The 13440-nt window shown below is 37.2% G+C and overlaps 1 protein-coding gene and 1 long non-coding RNA gene across 3 annotated transcripts in view; one reads left to right on the forward strand and one right to left on the reverse strand.

Moving 5' to 3' along the window:
* LOC141572205 (uncharacterized) overlaps positions 1 to 13440 on the forward strand; it is a 67292-nt gene that overhangs the window by 33508 nt on the left and 20344 nt on the right. The gene's annotated exons all lie outside the window — the stretch shown is intronic.
* Positions 1 to 13440, reverse strand: part of LOC109447120 (DNA annealing helicase and endonuclease ZRANB3) — a 47608-nt gene that overhangs the window by 16624 nt on the left and 17544 nt on the right. For both annotated transcript variants that reach the window (XM_074335592.1, XM_074335589.1), the window contains exons 5-6: positions 5126 to 5513; positions 2284 to 2484 (exon numbers count right to left, since the gene is read on the reverse strand). In XM_074335592.1, the coding sequence (XP_074191693.1) occupies positions 2284 to 2484; positions 5126 to 5513 (589 nt within the window). The remainder of the gene's footprint in view (positions 1 to 2283; positions 2485 to 5125; positions 5514 to 13440) is intronic.

The following is a 13440-nucleotide window of genomic DNA, read 5'->3' on the forward strand; positions in this document are numbered from 1 at the left end:
GATTTGGTATTGAAATGCAAAGTTATCATGTATACCAAAAAAATAAATAAAAATAAACAAACTTGGATACAGAGCTGGAGAGCACAAATTTGATATTAAAGAAACAAATATGTATCATTGGGGGAATAACAACATTGTTTAGATTCTTGCAAAGGAATAACCAAGTGCTTCGTGGGACCTAAGAAAAGGAGACCTCTGCACATAAAGGGAGCTGTCTTACATTTGGATACTGAGATATGCAAAAGGGTTGCCTGTTACATGCCAAGCAAAGCCACTGAAGGCAGAAGAAAATGCCAAACCCCTCAGAACACATGAAAGAATGGCAGAGCACCAGAGGGTGGTATGACCTGTTCTGGGCTATCATATATTGTGTCCTATTTTAATTGGCAGAATTTTCCTCTTTCTTAATGTACATAAAATAAGTGCATCTCATAATCACTGTGTCTTCAGGTTTGAAGAATGATGGCTAATGCACTAATGCATAAAGATCAGCAGTTATTCTTTGATAAAAAGCATCACAGGGACAATTCCAAACCAGTTGATATTCTTGGCAGGTAGTAGCTATATGGGGGAACACATTTCTCTCCTCGTTGTTTCCATGAAGTATAATTTAATGGTTCGAGAGTACAAATGACATCTTTTAAAGATACAGCCATCCTTCCAGAATTCCAAAACTACAGTTCCAGCATAGTACACACCACTTTAATTCTAAAAGAGCACAGGCTGGTAGAATAAATATTTTAACATAGTGTGCCTCCTCTGTCTTCATTCTGTTGTTTTCCATGGAAATCTACGTTAGTGGGAGATGTGAAGCTTGTGTGCAGTTCTCAGCCCAGTGATCTGAGCAGTCGAAAAAAGGAAGAACGAATACACAGGTACACAGGCAATGCCGGCATTGTCTGGAGTGGATGAGGCCTACGCAGATTTCACTGGTGGAATAGAATTTCTAAAAGTGCAATGATTTTTGAAAAGTATATGTAAGTGAAGCTAATGTATGTCTTGATCAAGGGACTAATTTACAACTAACCAGACAGTATTTTTGCCATAGATAAAGAGACTCGTCACCCAGTTGATGACAATTGCCAGCTGTTGGTTCCAAGTCTGACTTAGTGTACTGAGCTGTCTGCTCTCCTACAAGAGCTTTATCAGCACTTGAGGGACTGTCACAGCAGGAACAAGGAAACTACAGACGTACGTACCCCCCACCTGAGTCTGAACTGTCTACTTAAAGGCCATTAAAACGAACAGACCTAAACAGGATCCGTTCCAAGACATTCGTTGGGAAGACCTTGAGGAATCAGAGGGAAGGAAGGCTGCGGGAAGAAAAAGGAGGCCCTCAGCTCAGACAGTCTTCAAGGAACACTGTATTTTAAAGCTATGGCTCCGACTCCAAATTCTATCTGTGTTTAAAACCAACCAATTTAGAAGAAAAACTTCAGCAGTCCATCCCTATGATGTCTGGGATGTTATCATGAGAGCATCACTCTGTGGGTTACTATGGTCACCAACTGAGTAAGGAAGAAAACAGCCCCAAAGTCCTTGCAACCTCTTACCAGCTGGCCCATGAAGATAGTGATGTAGGACATACAGGCTGGTTTTTGCCAACCATCACAGCTATAATTAAGGAACAGAATCAACCAAAAAGTAAATAAATCCGAAACACTACATGGTTGGCTCCAAGTGCAGTCATGATTCATATAGCCTTTTTAAAAATTAAAGTATAATTAACATACAATATTATATTAATCTTAGGTGTGCAACATATTTTTTCAACATTTATATACGTAACAAAAAATTTGATTCATATAGTCTTATGTTCCTTAAAACATTTTCTTAAAAAAAAACAACCCAAAACCTTAAATTTAAACCATACCAATTAATTGTAGACATTGAAAAGAAATTCATGTGTAAAGGATTAATGGTCTGCTAATTGGCTGTTAATAATCTGTCGGTCTTACTATTTCGTCCAAAAGAACATCCCAAATATCCAAACAACCCATCCTCACACTGTGTGAATGGGCCAGGCCTGGATGGGGCTGGGCCGCAGGCGTGGGCAGCAGTACTGCTACGTACTGGTTCTGTTCTGTCAGACGTCTGAACGCCAACAGCTCCGCTCTTCCAGACACCTGTTGTTTACGTAGGTGGTTAGGGATGGCCGCTATTTGTCATCTAAATGGGCCTATAAGGAAGCCAGACCAGGTACTCGGCACAGATCTACTTACCCTATTATGTGTCTAAGCGCAAGCTAATTATCTGAACACTGGGAATGGGAGCAAGACTTACCATCATCTGGCTGGGCTGTGAGTGCGTCTTCCCCCTCAATTTTGGCTATTTCATTCTTGCTGTCAGCCAATGGTTCAGGTTCTGATGGTGCAAGGACTTGTTTTTCAGAACTAGTAGTCCACACTTTTTGGGAAGTGTCTTTCTGAGAATCACCTTTCTCACTTTTGTTTTTATCCTGGGTATGGTTGAGGCTATCTAATTCTAGAATTATAAAAATCAAACAAGTAATTTACACATAAATTTAGATAAAGTCATTATTTACTCTAAGCCCAGTTTAAAAAGGAAAGTAAAAAAAAAAAGGTACAGCTAGGTCTTCTAAAAATAAAAAGTCAACAGTGTTTATTCATTCTTGGGAAACATTTATTGGGAGTCACCAAACGCCAGGTATTACTCTAAGTGCTGGAGGGGAAGCAAAGAAAAAGACAGGTAAGTCCCTGCTTTCTGGAGATTCTATTCTAAGTGGTAGAGATAGATAAGAAACAGGTAAACAAACAAACAAACAAACAAACAAATTAAATAAGGTCTTTTCAGATCAAGAGAATAAGCCAGGGTTTTGTGAGTGAGGGCATGGGGCAGGGGGAGCAAAAGTCAGCAGGGCAAAGCTCTTGGAGGAATCCTAGTTGAGCCGAGATGTTCATGAATCTAGGAATCCTGGCCTCAGGGTCTAGATTCTTGATTAGATTCTAAATGTAACCGGAAGCCACTAGAGGGTTTTAGGCAAAAGAATATGTTGATCTAAGTTTTTAATGACTCACTCTGGCTGCTGTACAGAGATGAGCCACAAGGGGGAATAGCAGGGAGGCTACTGAGGTCTGAGAAAGAGAAAATGGCGGCTTCCAGTGGGATGGTAGGAATAAAGTGTCTAGACTCAACATATATTTTGGAGGTTACACCAGCAGAACTTGATGGATCAAACGTGAGAGGAGAGAAAGGAATCAAGGATGCTGCCTACATTTTTAGTATGATGTAGGGAAGACAGGAGAAGAGAAGATGTGGGTGTTGGTGGTGAATCGAGAATTCCATTTTGGACAGGTTAGGCATCCAGGTGGAAATGTTACATACACCACTGATTATATCCTGTTTGAATACAAGTGAGAGATACAAGCCTAGGAATATGAGCTATAAGATGTCAAGTATAAACTATAGATGTTAAGAACAAAGCACAAGAGAAGTGTTACATATTGACAAATATCAGTGTTCATGGTATACTATACTAAATTTTACCTAATGTATTACAGCCTGCATTAGCAACTTCTATAGGACTGTAATAGCCTAATATTGCTCTTTTCATTTTGTGATTCTAGCATTTCCTCAAAGTGCTACATGGAAGGCACTGACTTAAAAATTAAGATGGATTAGAATTAATTCTGCTTTCTAATACATTTGGAATGCATCCAAATAAAGGTTGGAAATCACTATTTCAAACAGCAGTAATATTAATCTAATAATCATAACTTTTATATACAGTAATAGCACTCTTACTTAGAATGTATATTCCTCTTTAATCAGACTGTTTCATACCACGAAAGGTGTTTTGTTTTTCTTTCGGTTGCTTGAAAGTTTGCTTATTAAATCATGGTTCTAGAAACTTTCATTGTTGCTCTTGGTATAACAGGAAATACCAAACTATAAAACCCTATTAAACTATAATTTTTGTTGCTAAATCGCTCAACTTATATAGTTAATGTGAACTGACATCATTTTGTAGTCACGAGATACTTGATTTTTATTGCCTGGAGCAGTTGGAAATTGAATGAGATAATGCAAATTGTGAGAGAGTATATGGAATAAACTTGTGGTTCCAATTTAGTTCATAGACAACAGGTGTCCACGTTACAAATATAACCACCCAGATGGCAGACTTGTCAGTTTTGGTAGGAACACTCAGAATTGAAAGAGGAAAGACTCTGCTACTGATTACATTTTCTTTCAAATCAAAATTAAAAGAGAAGCAAGGCAGGCAGGCACTGCAGTATCAGAGCTTGTATCTTAGCTGAGTCTTGTTAATGTCAATACTGTGAAGAATTCACATGTGATAGAAAAGTAGATGTGTACAATTACTACAATTGATAAAATCAGATGATTTCTTCCAGTTTCCCAAACTGTCACCTTGGTATTTTGAGTGACTGTGAAAAACGGTCTCTAAAGTTAGAGAATTGGAAACAAAAGGAATACTAATGATCTCTTTTCTTAAGACAATAATCATTTCAAAAAGAAAACATCAGAAAATGGCATCTTCTGCTATAACAACATACTCTGAAGTATAGTATGTTTATGAATTATACTTTTTAAAATGAAATGTTTTGGAAAAGAATAAAACTTATAAAACATATCAAATTGACTCTTAAAAGAAGGTCTATAGAGGAATTTTTATGATTCGTCATGCAAGAAACATGGCGCAGTGTATATTTTAGTAGGCAAAGAAGCTATACTGGATTACATTGTTACTTGAACAAAAATAATCTATTAATTTCTTTAAAAACAAGCATTATCTACAGAGTAAAGAAAACAGCAGGTCTATGACTATAAGGCATATTTGCTGCCATAGCAACAGAGCTTCTATTCCTGCCTACTGAATTCACATCCTGCTGGCATTAATCAGAAATGTCCATTTGTGCCAAATTAATGCCATGTCACAGACGCTGAAGGATATACATTCTTGACAGAGCTGGGAGCATTTCACATTCCATAAGGGGATAAATTCACTTCACTATGTGAAGTTCTGACTCTCGCTTAAAAGCTAAAGTCAGTGACGAATCACACTAAACCCTGATCACAGCAGTCGTCTCTAAAAGCATAGGTTATGTGATGGCACAACCGCCAACCCCCTCTGTGTACTCACCAGCACTGCCTTGAGGATTCTCACACATTTCACAGTAGGGTAACGCAGGGTTATTGACATAGGTGCAGAAATCACACTGCCAACCCTTCTCAGGAAGGGGTGGGCTGGATGCCTGGGCTAGAGCTGTGGTTGGCCTGGGCCAGGCTGGTTTCTCCTGCAGGGGACTGCAGCGTTCATCCGTGGTGATGGACTTCAATCTTTTAGCTTCAGGTTCAGAATTGTTTTCGTAATCAATGGTATCTCTTGTAGATCTTTTTCCAGGGTCCACAGGCACTACAGTATTTTTCTCCTGGAATATCTTTGATTCATCACAGGAGGTCACCAACGGACTTTTCTTAGGTTTTTGTAAAAAGAATGATCGAATATCATGCTGTTTTTCTTTTTCAAACTAGGAAAAACAAACAGTTATTAAGTTAAGAAGCAATCTAACATGTTCTTCCTAAATGAAACAAACTAACGAACGGTTTCCATTAACCATATCTTTTATCTTTTGAAAACCTTGTTGGGAAATAAATTCAATTCCGCTATGATTCTCCAAATATACACCGATGCAGAACTCCACCAACACATGCATATACCTCCTCTGTCTGACACTGTGCACTTACAATGTGCCAAGCATTTTACATACGTATATTAACTCATTTAATCCTCATGGCAGCTCTGTGAGGCAGGTACTATTATTCTTCCCATATTTCAGATGAGGACATGAAAGCTTTAGCAAAGTTAGGTAACTTGGCTATAGAAGTTATATAATTATCCTTCAATACATGGTTGGCTAAAGAAGATGTGGTATAGATACACAATGGAATACTATTTTGCCATAAGAAAAGATGAAATAGTGCCATTTGTGACAACATGGATGGATCTGGAGATTATTATGCTAAGCGGAATAAGTCAGAAAAAGTCGAGAACCATATGATCTCACTGATATGTGGGATATAAAAATGAAAGCAACAAAGGAACAAGACAAACAAAGAAACAAAAACTCATAGTTTAGTGGTTACCAGAGGGTAAAGGGGGCACAGGGGGTAGTAATGAGGGTAAATGTGATCAAATATATGGTGATGGAGGGAGAACTGACTCTGGGTGGTGAACACACAATGTGATATAGAGATGATGTATTACAGAATTGTACACCTGAAGCCTATGTAACGTTACTAACCACTGTCTGCCCAATAAACTTTAATTAAAAATAGAAAAAGAAGTTATGTAATTAAAATATTCATAAACTATCTGCCCTAGAGGTATGTCAGGGAGGTGACTGCGTATCTTCATATTTCAGGGCAATCAAGAATCTAGAGAAATATTTTCATGCCAAACTATAAACACGATGTTCATAAACAATGTTTTTCATATTTAAATGTTTTTCTTGATCAGGGAGCATTTTCAACATTAATTAGAACAGCTTCTTTAACAGATACATTTTAATCATTAGCTTGTTTTCAAGAAATATGTTTCTGTTTTCTAAGAACAGCTACATCATTATCTCCTGGTGTTTTTTTTTTTTTAATCTTCTTTTCAATGTAAATCTCAATCTCCTAATTAGAGAAAGTAGGATACCTATCTCCACAACTGATTAGCTAGCAGTGAAGGTTAGACAGGGAGTTAATTTTAGACAAGTCCTGCTAGGGCCTGAATACCATGGTGAACACACATTGTAACAGACTACATTTCCAAAGATGGACACTCCGATGTTGATCCCATTTCACATGCTCGTCTCACAATGTGACACTGACACACTTACATTTAGAGGTGGGGTCTATGTTCTTCTCACTTGAACCTGGGTGGACCTTTGTAACTGTCTCAATCAACAGAATGCTCTGACTTCTGAGTCTAGGTCCTTGAAGGTACCAGGGCTTCCATTTGACTGTTGGCATTCTATCCCTCTCTTTCTCTCTATGCCTTGGGATGCTTGCCTTAGAGCCTAGCCACCATGTTGTGGGGAAGCCCAGGCCACATGAAGAAACCAAGTGTGGATGTTCAAGTTGACAACCGCAGTAGGACCCCAGGTGCCAGCCAGTATAAAGTGCCCGACGTGAGAGTGAATGAGCCTTCAGATGTTTCCAGATCCCCACCTTGGGGTCGTCTAGCCAAGGCCCCAGTCATGGTGGAGCAAAGACACGTAGTCTCCATTATACCCTGGTTGAATTCCTCACCCACAGAAACCGTAAGAAAGAACACATGACTAATGTTGTTTGAAGACATTAAGTTTTGGGGTAATTTGTTATGCAGCAATTGATAACAAGGACAGATACTACAGAAAATGATAGCAAAATACCATATATTGTAAAGAGATATTTTACTTAATAAATCTAATCTCCCCCTCTTAGTACTGCATAATAAAGAAAGATTTAAGGAGGGAGGGGGCTCTAGAAGAGGGTAAATGGGGTCTAATATATGGTGATGGAAAGAGAACTGACTCTGGGTGGCGAACACACAGTGTGAGATATAGATGATGTATTACAGAATTGTACACCTGAAACCTATGTAACTTTACTAACAACTGTCACCTCAATAAATTAAAAAAAGAAAAAAGAAAAAAAAATGTAACTCTGTTGGTGATGTTTGTTAAAAGAAAAGAAAAGAAAAGAAAGATTTAGCAAATTCATAGAGACAGAAAGGATTAGTGGTTACCAGGGGCTGTGGGAAAGGGAAATGGGAAGTTACCACTACATGGTACAGAGTCTGTTTGAGGTAATGACAATTTTTGAAAACAGTAGTGATGGTTGCACAACCTTGTTAATGTAATATTAAGTGACTTTACTACTGAATTCTATACTTAAAAATGGCTAAAATGGCAAGTTTTATGATTACACACATATATATCTATATATATATTCATAAATTTTTAATCCTCCCACCCCCCCAAAATAAATAGGATGGAAGGAAGCGAGGGAGGGAGGGAAGGAGGGAGGGAGGGAAGAAGATTTAGTCTGTTCCCATATTGGCAAAGTTAAAACATATATTTATAGAAAGAACGGCCCCCCTCAATAATGTATGACTTTTATATGGCTGTTATTTATACATTCTCATATACTATTAAAAAGTTATCTGATTAGTTATGGAAGTTACAGAATTTAGATAAAAATATAAAGAATGAAATCATTAACCACAAGACAAGACTTTTTTTAAAACAATGCACAAGGGAAATTCTAAGCAAAAGGTGGAGAAAAACAGAGAGATTAGCACACAATAGAGTTTAGTGTTTAAAAAAGTAACAAAGAAAGACAGTTAAACATTTAAAGAAAATGTTCTATTACATATACTGGGACTGCAAAGAGGGCTTGTGAGATTTTGAAAATATTAGCAAATGTTCAGGAAACATGAACAAATTCTAATAGCTATTTCTAGTTAAAGGATGATGATTTCATAATTTCCAAGTCCTTGCATGTCTGGAATGAACCGATTTTACCCTAACCTTTAGTAGGTTCACTGGGTAAAATCTTTAAAGATATTGCCCTATTTTTTCAACATCTGATGATGTTGACAATGTTCCTTCACAGGTGGCAAACTTTTCTTTGTTTTAGAGGCTTTCAGGACCTGAAAAAAGTTTTTATACCTGGTGTGCTAAAATTTCACAATGGTTTATACTTACATATCTATATCACCTATATCTATATGCCTTCTGCTCAGCACCCAGGATACCTCGATTTTGAGTAGTATTGCTTTTTCTTTAGCTCGTGGACAGTTCTATTATTTTTTGATAGTTTCCTCTTCTTTCTCTTCCTTTTCTCTTTTCTCTCTTTCTGGAATTCCTGTTAGCAGAATGTAGGACCTAGACATTTATGTCTTTTATTCTCATATTTTTCTTCTTTTGGTCTTTTTACCCTCTAAACGCTTGGAGTTTTCCTCTATTTTATCTTTTAACCCTTCTATAGAATTTTTAACCCTTCTATAGAAATTTTCTTATATTATTTTTTCTTCCTCTGTTTTCTCTGTTTTCCTAATTTTTGGAACTCCTATTATGCAAAAATCTTCTGAACCAATTAGTTGATTTCCTTAACTTTTCTCACATTTTCCCATCTCTATTTTGGCAATCATATTTTTTAATGTCTAAAAGTTCCTTCTTGTTCCTTGTTCCTTTTTCATGATATTCTGATTTCATTTATATTTGCAATGTCATCTCAAATACAAGGCTACTAATTCGAGTTTTTAGAAAGTTATCCTTAGGATCAATTTTCATATTAGTTTGCTTTGGGTCACCTTCTTTTTATGCTACAGATTTCCTCCTCAAATGTCCAATGACCTTTGTTGTCCTTCATATATAAGAACGAAGGAAGAAGAGGGCAACCTGGGAACTCAGGACTCTTGGGGCTTATGACCAAGCAGATTTGCTAGGACACCTGATTAAACGTGAGGGATGAGGAAGACGGAAGGGGCCAAAGTGATCCTCAGATTCCTAAATTTATAACTTGTAACATTGGAGGGATATTTTCAGTTACTGTAACAAGGAATACAGGAAAATATTAAATAAATGGGCATATTAGAAGGCAAAAAGAGAAGAGGTAAGGAAGTAAGTTCACATTTAGGCATGTGTGAAAGCTGGTGGGTACCAGGAAAGGGGTTAGTTACAGGCAGCAGGTTAGGAATTCAAGAGAAAGAGACAACTGGATTTGCTCATCTGGGAACCACTGACATATAGAGGCAGTTTAAATTATAGGACTGGATTTCATGACACATGGAGAGAGGCGGAAGTAAGGTGAAAGTCAAGTACAGAAAGCAGAGGAACAACATTAAGGGTGGAATGAGGAAGAGATACCCAGGAAGGAAACACAAAAGGAACAGTAAGAAGGGTAGAAAATTCAGGACAGCAGTTGCTTTAGTGTGTGTGTATTTTGGTTTTCTATTCATTATACTCTGTACTCAGTCGGCACTTTCCATCAGAAAAACTTACATCCTTCAGTTCTGGGAAATTTTCTTATATTATTTTTTCTTCCTCTGTTTTCTCTGTTTTCCTAATTTTTGGAACTCCTATTATGCAAAAATCTTCTGAACCAATTAGTTGATTTCCTTAACTTTTCTCACATTTTCCCATCTCTATTTGTTCTACTTTCTGTGTGATTTCTTCCTTTCCATCGTGTTGAATTATTATTTTCTGACATACAGGTTCAATTTCGAGAGGGCTTTTCCTTGTGCTCTGATTTTTCCTTCCTTGTTCTTGGTTCATGGGTGCAATATTTTCTTTACTTCTCTGTAGATATTAATGATAGTTTGTTGTTGTTTTTTTAATTTGTTTTTTTTTAAAGTTTTCTTTAGCTCATTACATTGTCTCTGCTTCTTTTGTATCCCATTCTTGGCTTACATGTTCGTTTTGGTCTCTGCTTTTCATGTGATAGACTTTCCTCCTTGCCCAGTGGCCTTTGCTGTCCATTCATATTTAAGAATTAAAATGCTATTGGACATTCCATGTGGGGATGGATCTTCACTGAAGGTCATCAGTTTGTCAGGGGGTCCCTTACAGTCTCCATTATCTTTTCTTGGTCCAGTCAGTTTCTCCACAAACGGGTCCTCCAGTCTGCTGCTTGGAGGATACAATGCTGGCTACCCGTGACCTGGGAGGTGATCAGAAGAAGTGTGCTAACGATTTCACTATTAATTAAGGAGACTTCACTTAATATGCTTTTTTATAATTTACTGCCTTACCCCCCTCCCTCAATGGGTTCTCTTCCTAGATACTTTCTAAAAATTAAATTTATTGGGGTAACATTGATGAACATTATTTAAGTTGCAAGTGCACAATTCTATAATACATCATCTGTATACTGCATTATGTGCTCATCACACAAAGTGTAGTCTCCTTCAGTCACCATATATTTGACCCCCTTTACCCTTTTCATCCTCCCCTCATCACACTTTCCCTCTGGTAACGACCTAAGTGTCCTTCAAAGGATGACTGGATAAAGAAGATGTACATATATATAATGGAATACTACTCAACCATAAAAAAGATGAAATATTGCCATTTGCAACAACATGGATGGATCTTGGGATTATCATGCTAAGTGAAATAAGTCAGATGGAAAAGGACAAGAACCTTATGATTTCACACATATGTGGGATATAAAACTGAAAGCAACAAAATAACAAACAAACTCATGGACATAGACAACAATACGGTGGTTACCTAGATATACTTTTAAGACATTTTTAAAGAGGAGCAAATAAAACAGCTAAATAAATATAAAAAATATAAAATACGAAAAATAAAATGATTAAAATATACAGTAACAGGCCATTGTCGCTTACACTGAATAATGTTTTGATAATATCAGAATCTTTTGTCCCACTCTACATTTTAAAGAATTTGTTTCTTTAAAAACATTTTACTCTCTCCATCTCTCCCTTAGAAAATAAAACAAAATTGTTTCAGATTTACTTAGAAAAAAAGCAACCCTCCCAATAATACAAAACAAAAACCTAAGCAATCTTCCCCCAAAATTCTGAGGGCCTTACAATATCAGCTTTTACAGTTGACCTCTTTTTATAAGCTATTTTTTAAAGGAACTACTTTTACTATTTAAACAATGACTAATTTTAAAAACTAGCATTGAAGAAATTCTCATTAAGTCTAGAAGCAGGCTGGGCGTAAAGGTCACAGTGACTGCCAGTAATCAGAAATTGACGTATACCTCTGCCACTTCACAGTTTACATATAGTGCCTGGAAGTAATCAGCATAGGTACTATTTTGAAATCACAGCTGCTTGGGTAACAATAAATTGAGACTTGATCATGTAAAATTGAGAGAAGGAGTGGGTAGATGGAAAGGGAATCATTTTATATCATTTCAGGAACCAAAGGATACACTTAGAGTATAATTTTAGCAAAAGCAGAGGGCAAGAATAATCAGTAGCAATGACTTTAGCTAATGTTACGAGGGCTAAATTGGACAATGATGAATGTCATTAGTGCCCTGGCCATGGGGCTGCCAGAAACTGTGAGACATAATGGGAACAAAGATTTCCTCACAGATAATCAATTAGAAACCTAATCCATATTATTAGTTATGTTTTCTGATTGTAGTCTCTGAGCAATCAGGCAGGAAGTTGGTTGATGAGGTTTCTTTGACACTTAGCAATTATGACTGATAGAGAAAGAGGTGAGCAAATCTCTTTGACATACTAACGATGAAACGTGCTGGATGGGATCAGAGAAGAGTAACAGGTTATGGGAATACTGGTTCTTAATTTGGGATTCATGGGCCTCTCACAAGACTTTGGACGGCCTTCTGTGAGCCTGAAAAACCCCTAAAATTGCCTACAAAATGTTGTCTGTATTGTATGTACATTTTTGGAGAGCAGGTCTTTACTCTCTCCATAGACTCAAAGGGATTCAGGACCCAACAGACATTAAGAGCCACTGGATTAGAATAAATTATCCGAAGATGCACATGGGGTTTCAGTAGCTCTATTTCTTTCCTTAATTTTTTAGAGGTAAAGAGAAATTGAGGGCTCATATGTGAATGTACACATGGGTGGGTGAACTGACTCTTTTTAAGGGGAAACAAATACATAAATTCTCTTAAATACTTAATGAGGATCCCTTTAGCTTCTCTCCAATCATTTAAAAAAACCGGAAAATACCAAGAAAGAGTAACTTCTGTGTGAGCATGAAGCATGTTCGCTTAGCTCCTTTGTCTATTACTAACTGGGCTCTGAACAGCTTCTCACAAGATAGCACATGACAGGGGAGTACTCACACAGCCCAAGAGGGAAACTACTGATGAGGTGAGTAGAGGAAAGAGCATGGATTGTAATAGCTAGGGAACTCTAGGAATATTACCGCGCCAGCAGGACTCAAAGGTGTCATGTCACGTAGCTCAGCCTAACACAATACACACTATCCTTGATGTTTTGAGACACAGACATGTCACTACTAGCTCCTCATGGAGATTTCTGCAGGTGTTTGGGACATGTCTGCTTAACAAAAGAAGGAAGTGACCTTTAACAAGATTTATAGACACTGATACTAAACCTGAATGCAAAGTTCCTATATCTGTAAGATGTTTCAAATTGCTTTTCTTTTGGTCTTTTTAAAATTAATTGTTTAAAGTGAGTGTGGATCCACTAATTATAGTATCTGAGAAACAAAAGGTATAAGAAATAATTGTAAATAAAATGCTCCCTCAATAAACACATTTTTGAAAAATATTAGATTTATCACTGACATGACTTCCTGCAGGAACAAGCTTTATCAGTCTCCCCCAAAGAGACCAGTATCCCCAACTTATAACAGCCATACTGATAGTTAAATGTTTAGCACCCACACTGTTCTGGCAGGTCTCCATTTGAAAAATTACCGACTTATTTAATGTTAC

Source organism: Rhinolophus sinicus, linkage group LG01, assembly GCF_036562045.2.
Source record: "Rhinolophus sinicus isolate RSC01 linkage group LG01, ASM3656204v1, whole genome shotgun sequence".
Lineage (NCBI taxonomy): Eukaryota > Metazoa > Chordata > Mammalia > Chiroptera > Rhinolophidae > Rhinolophus > Rhinolophus sinicus.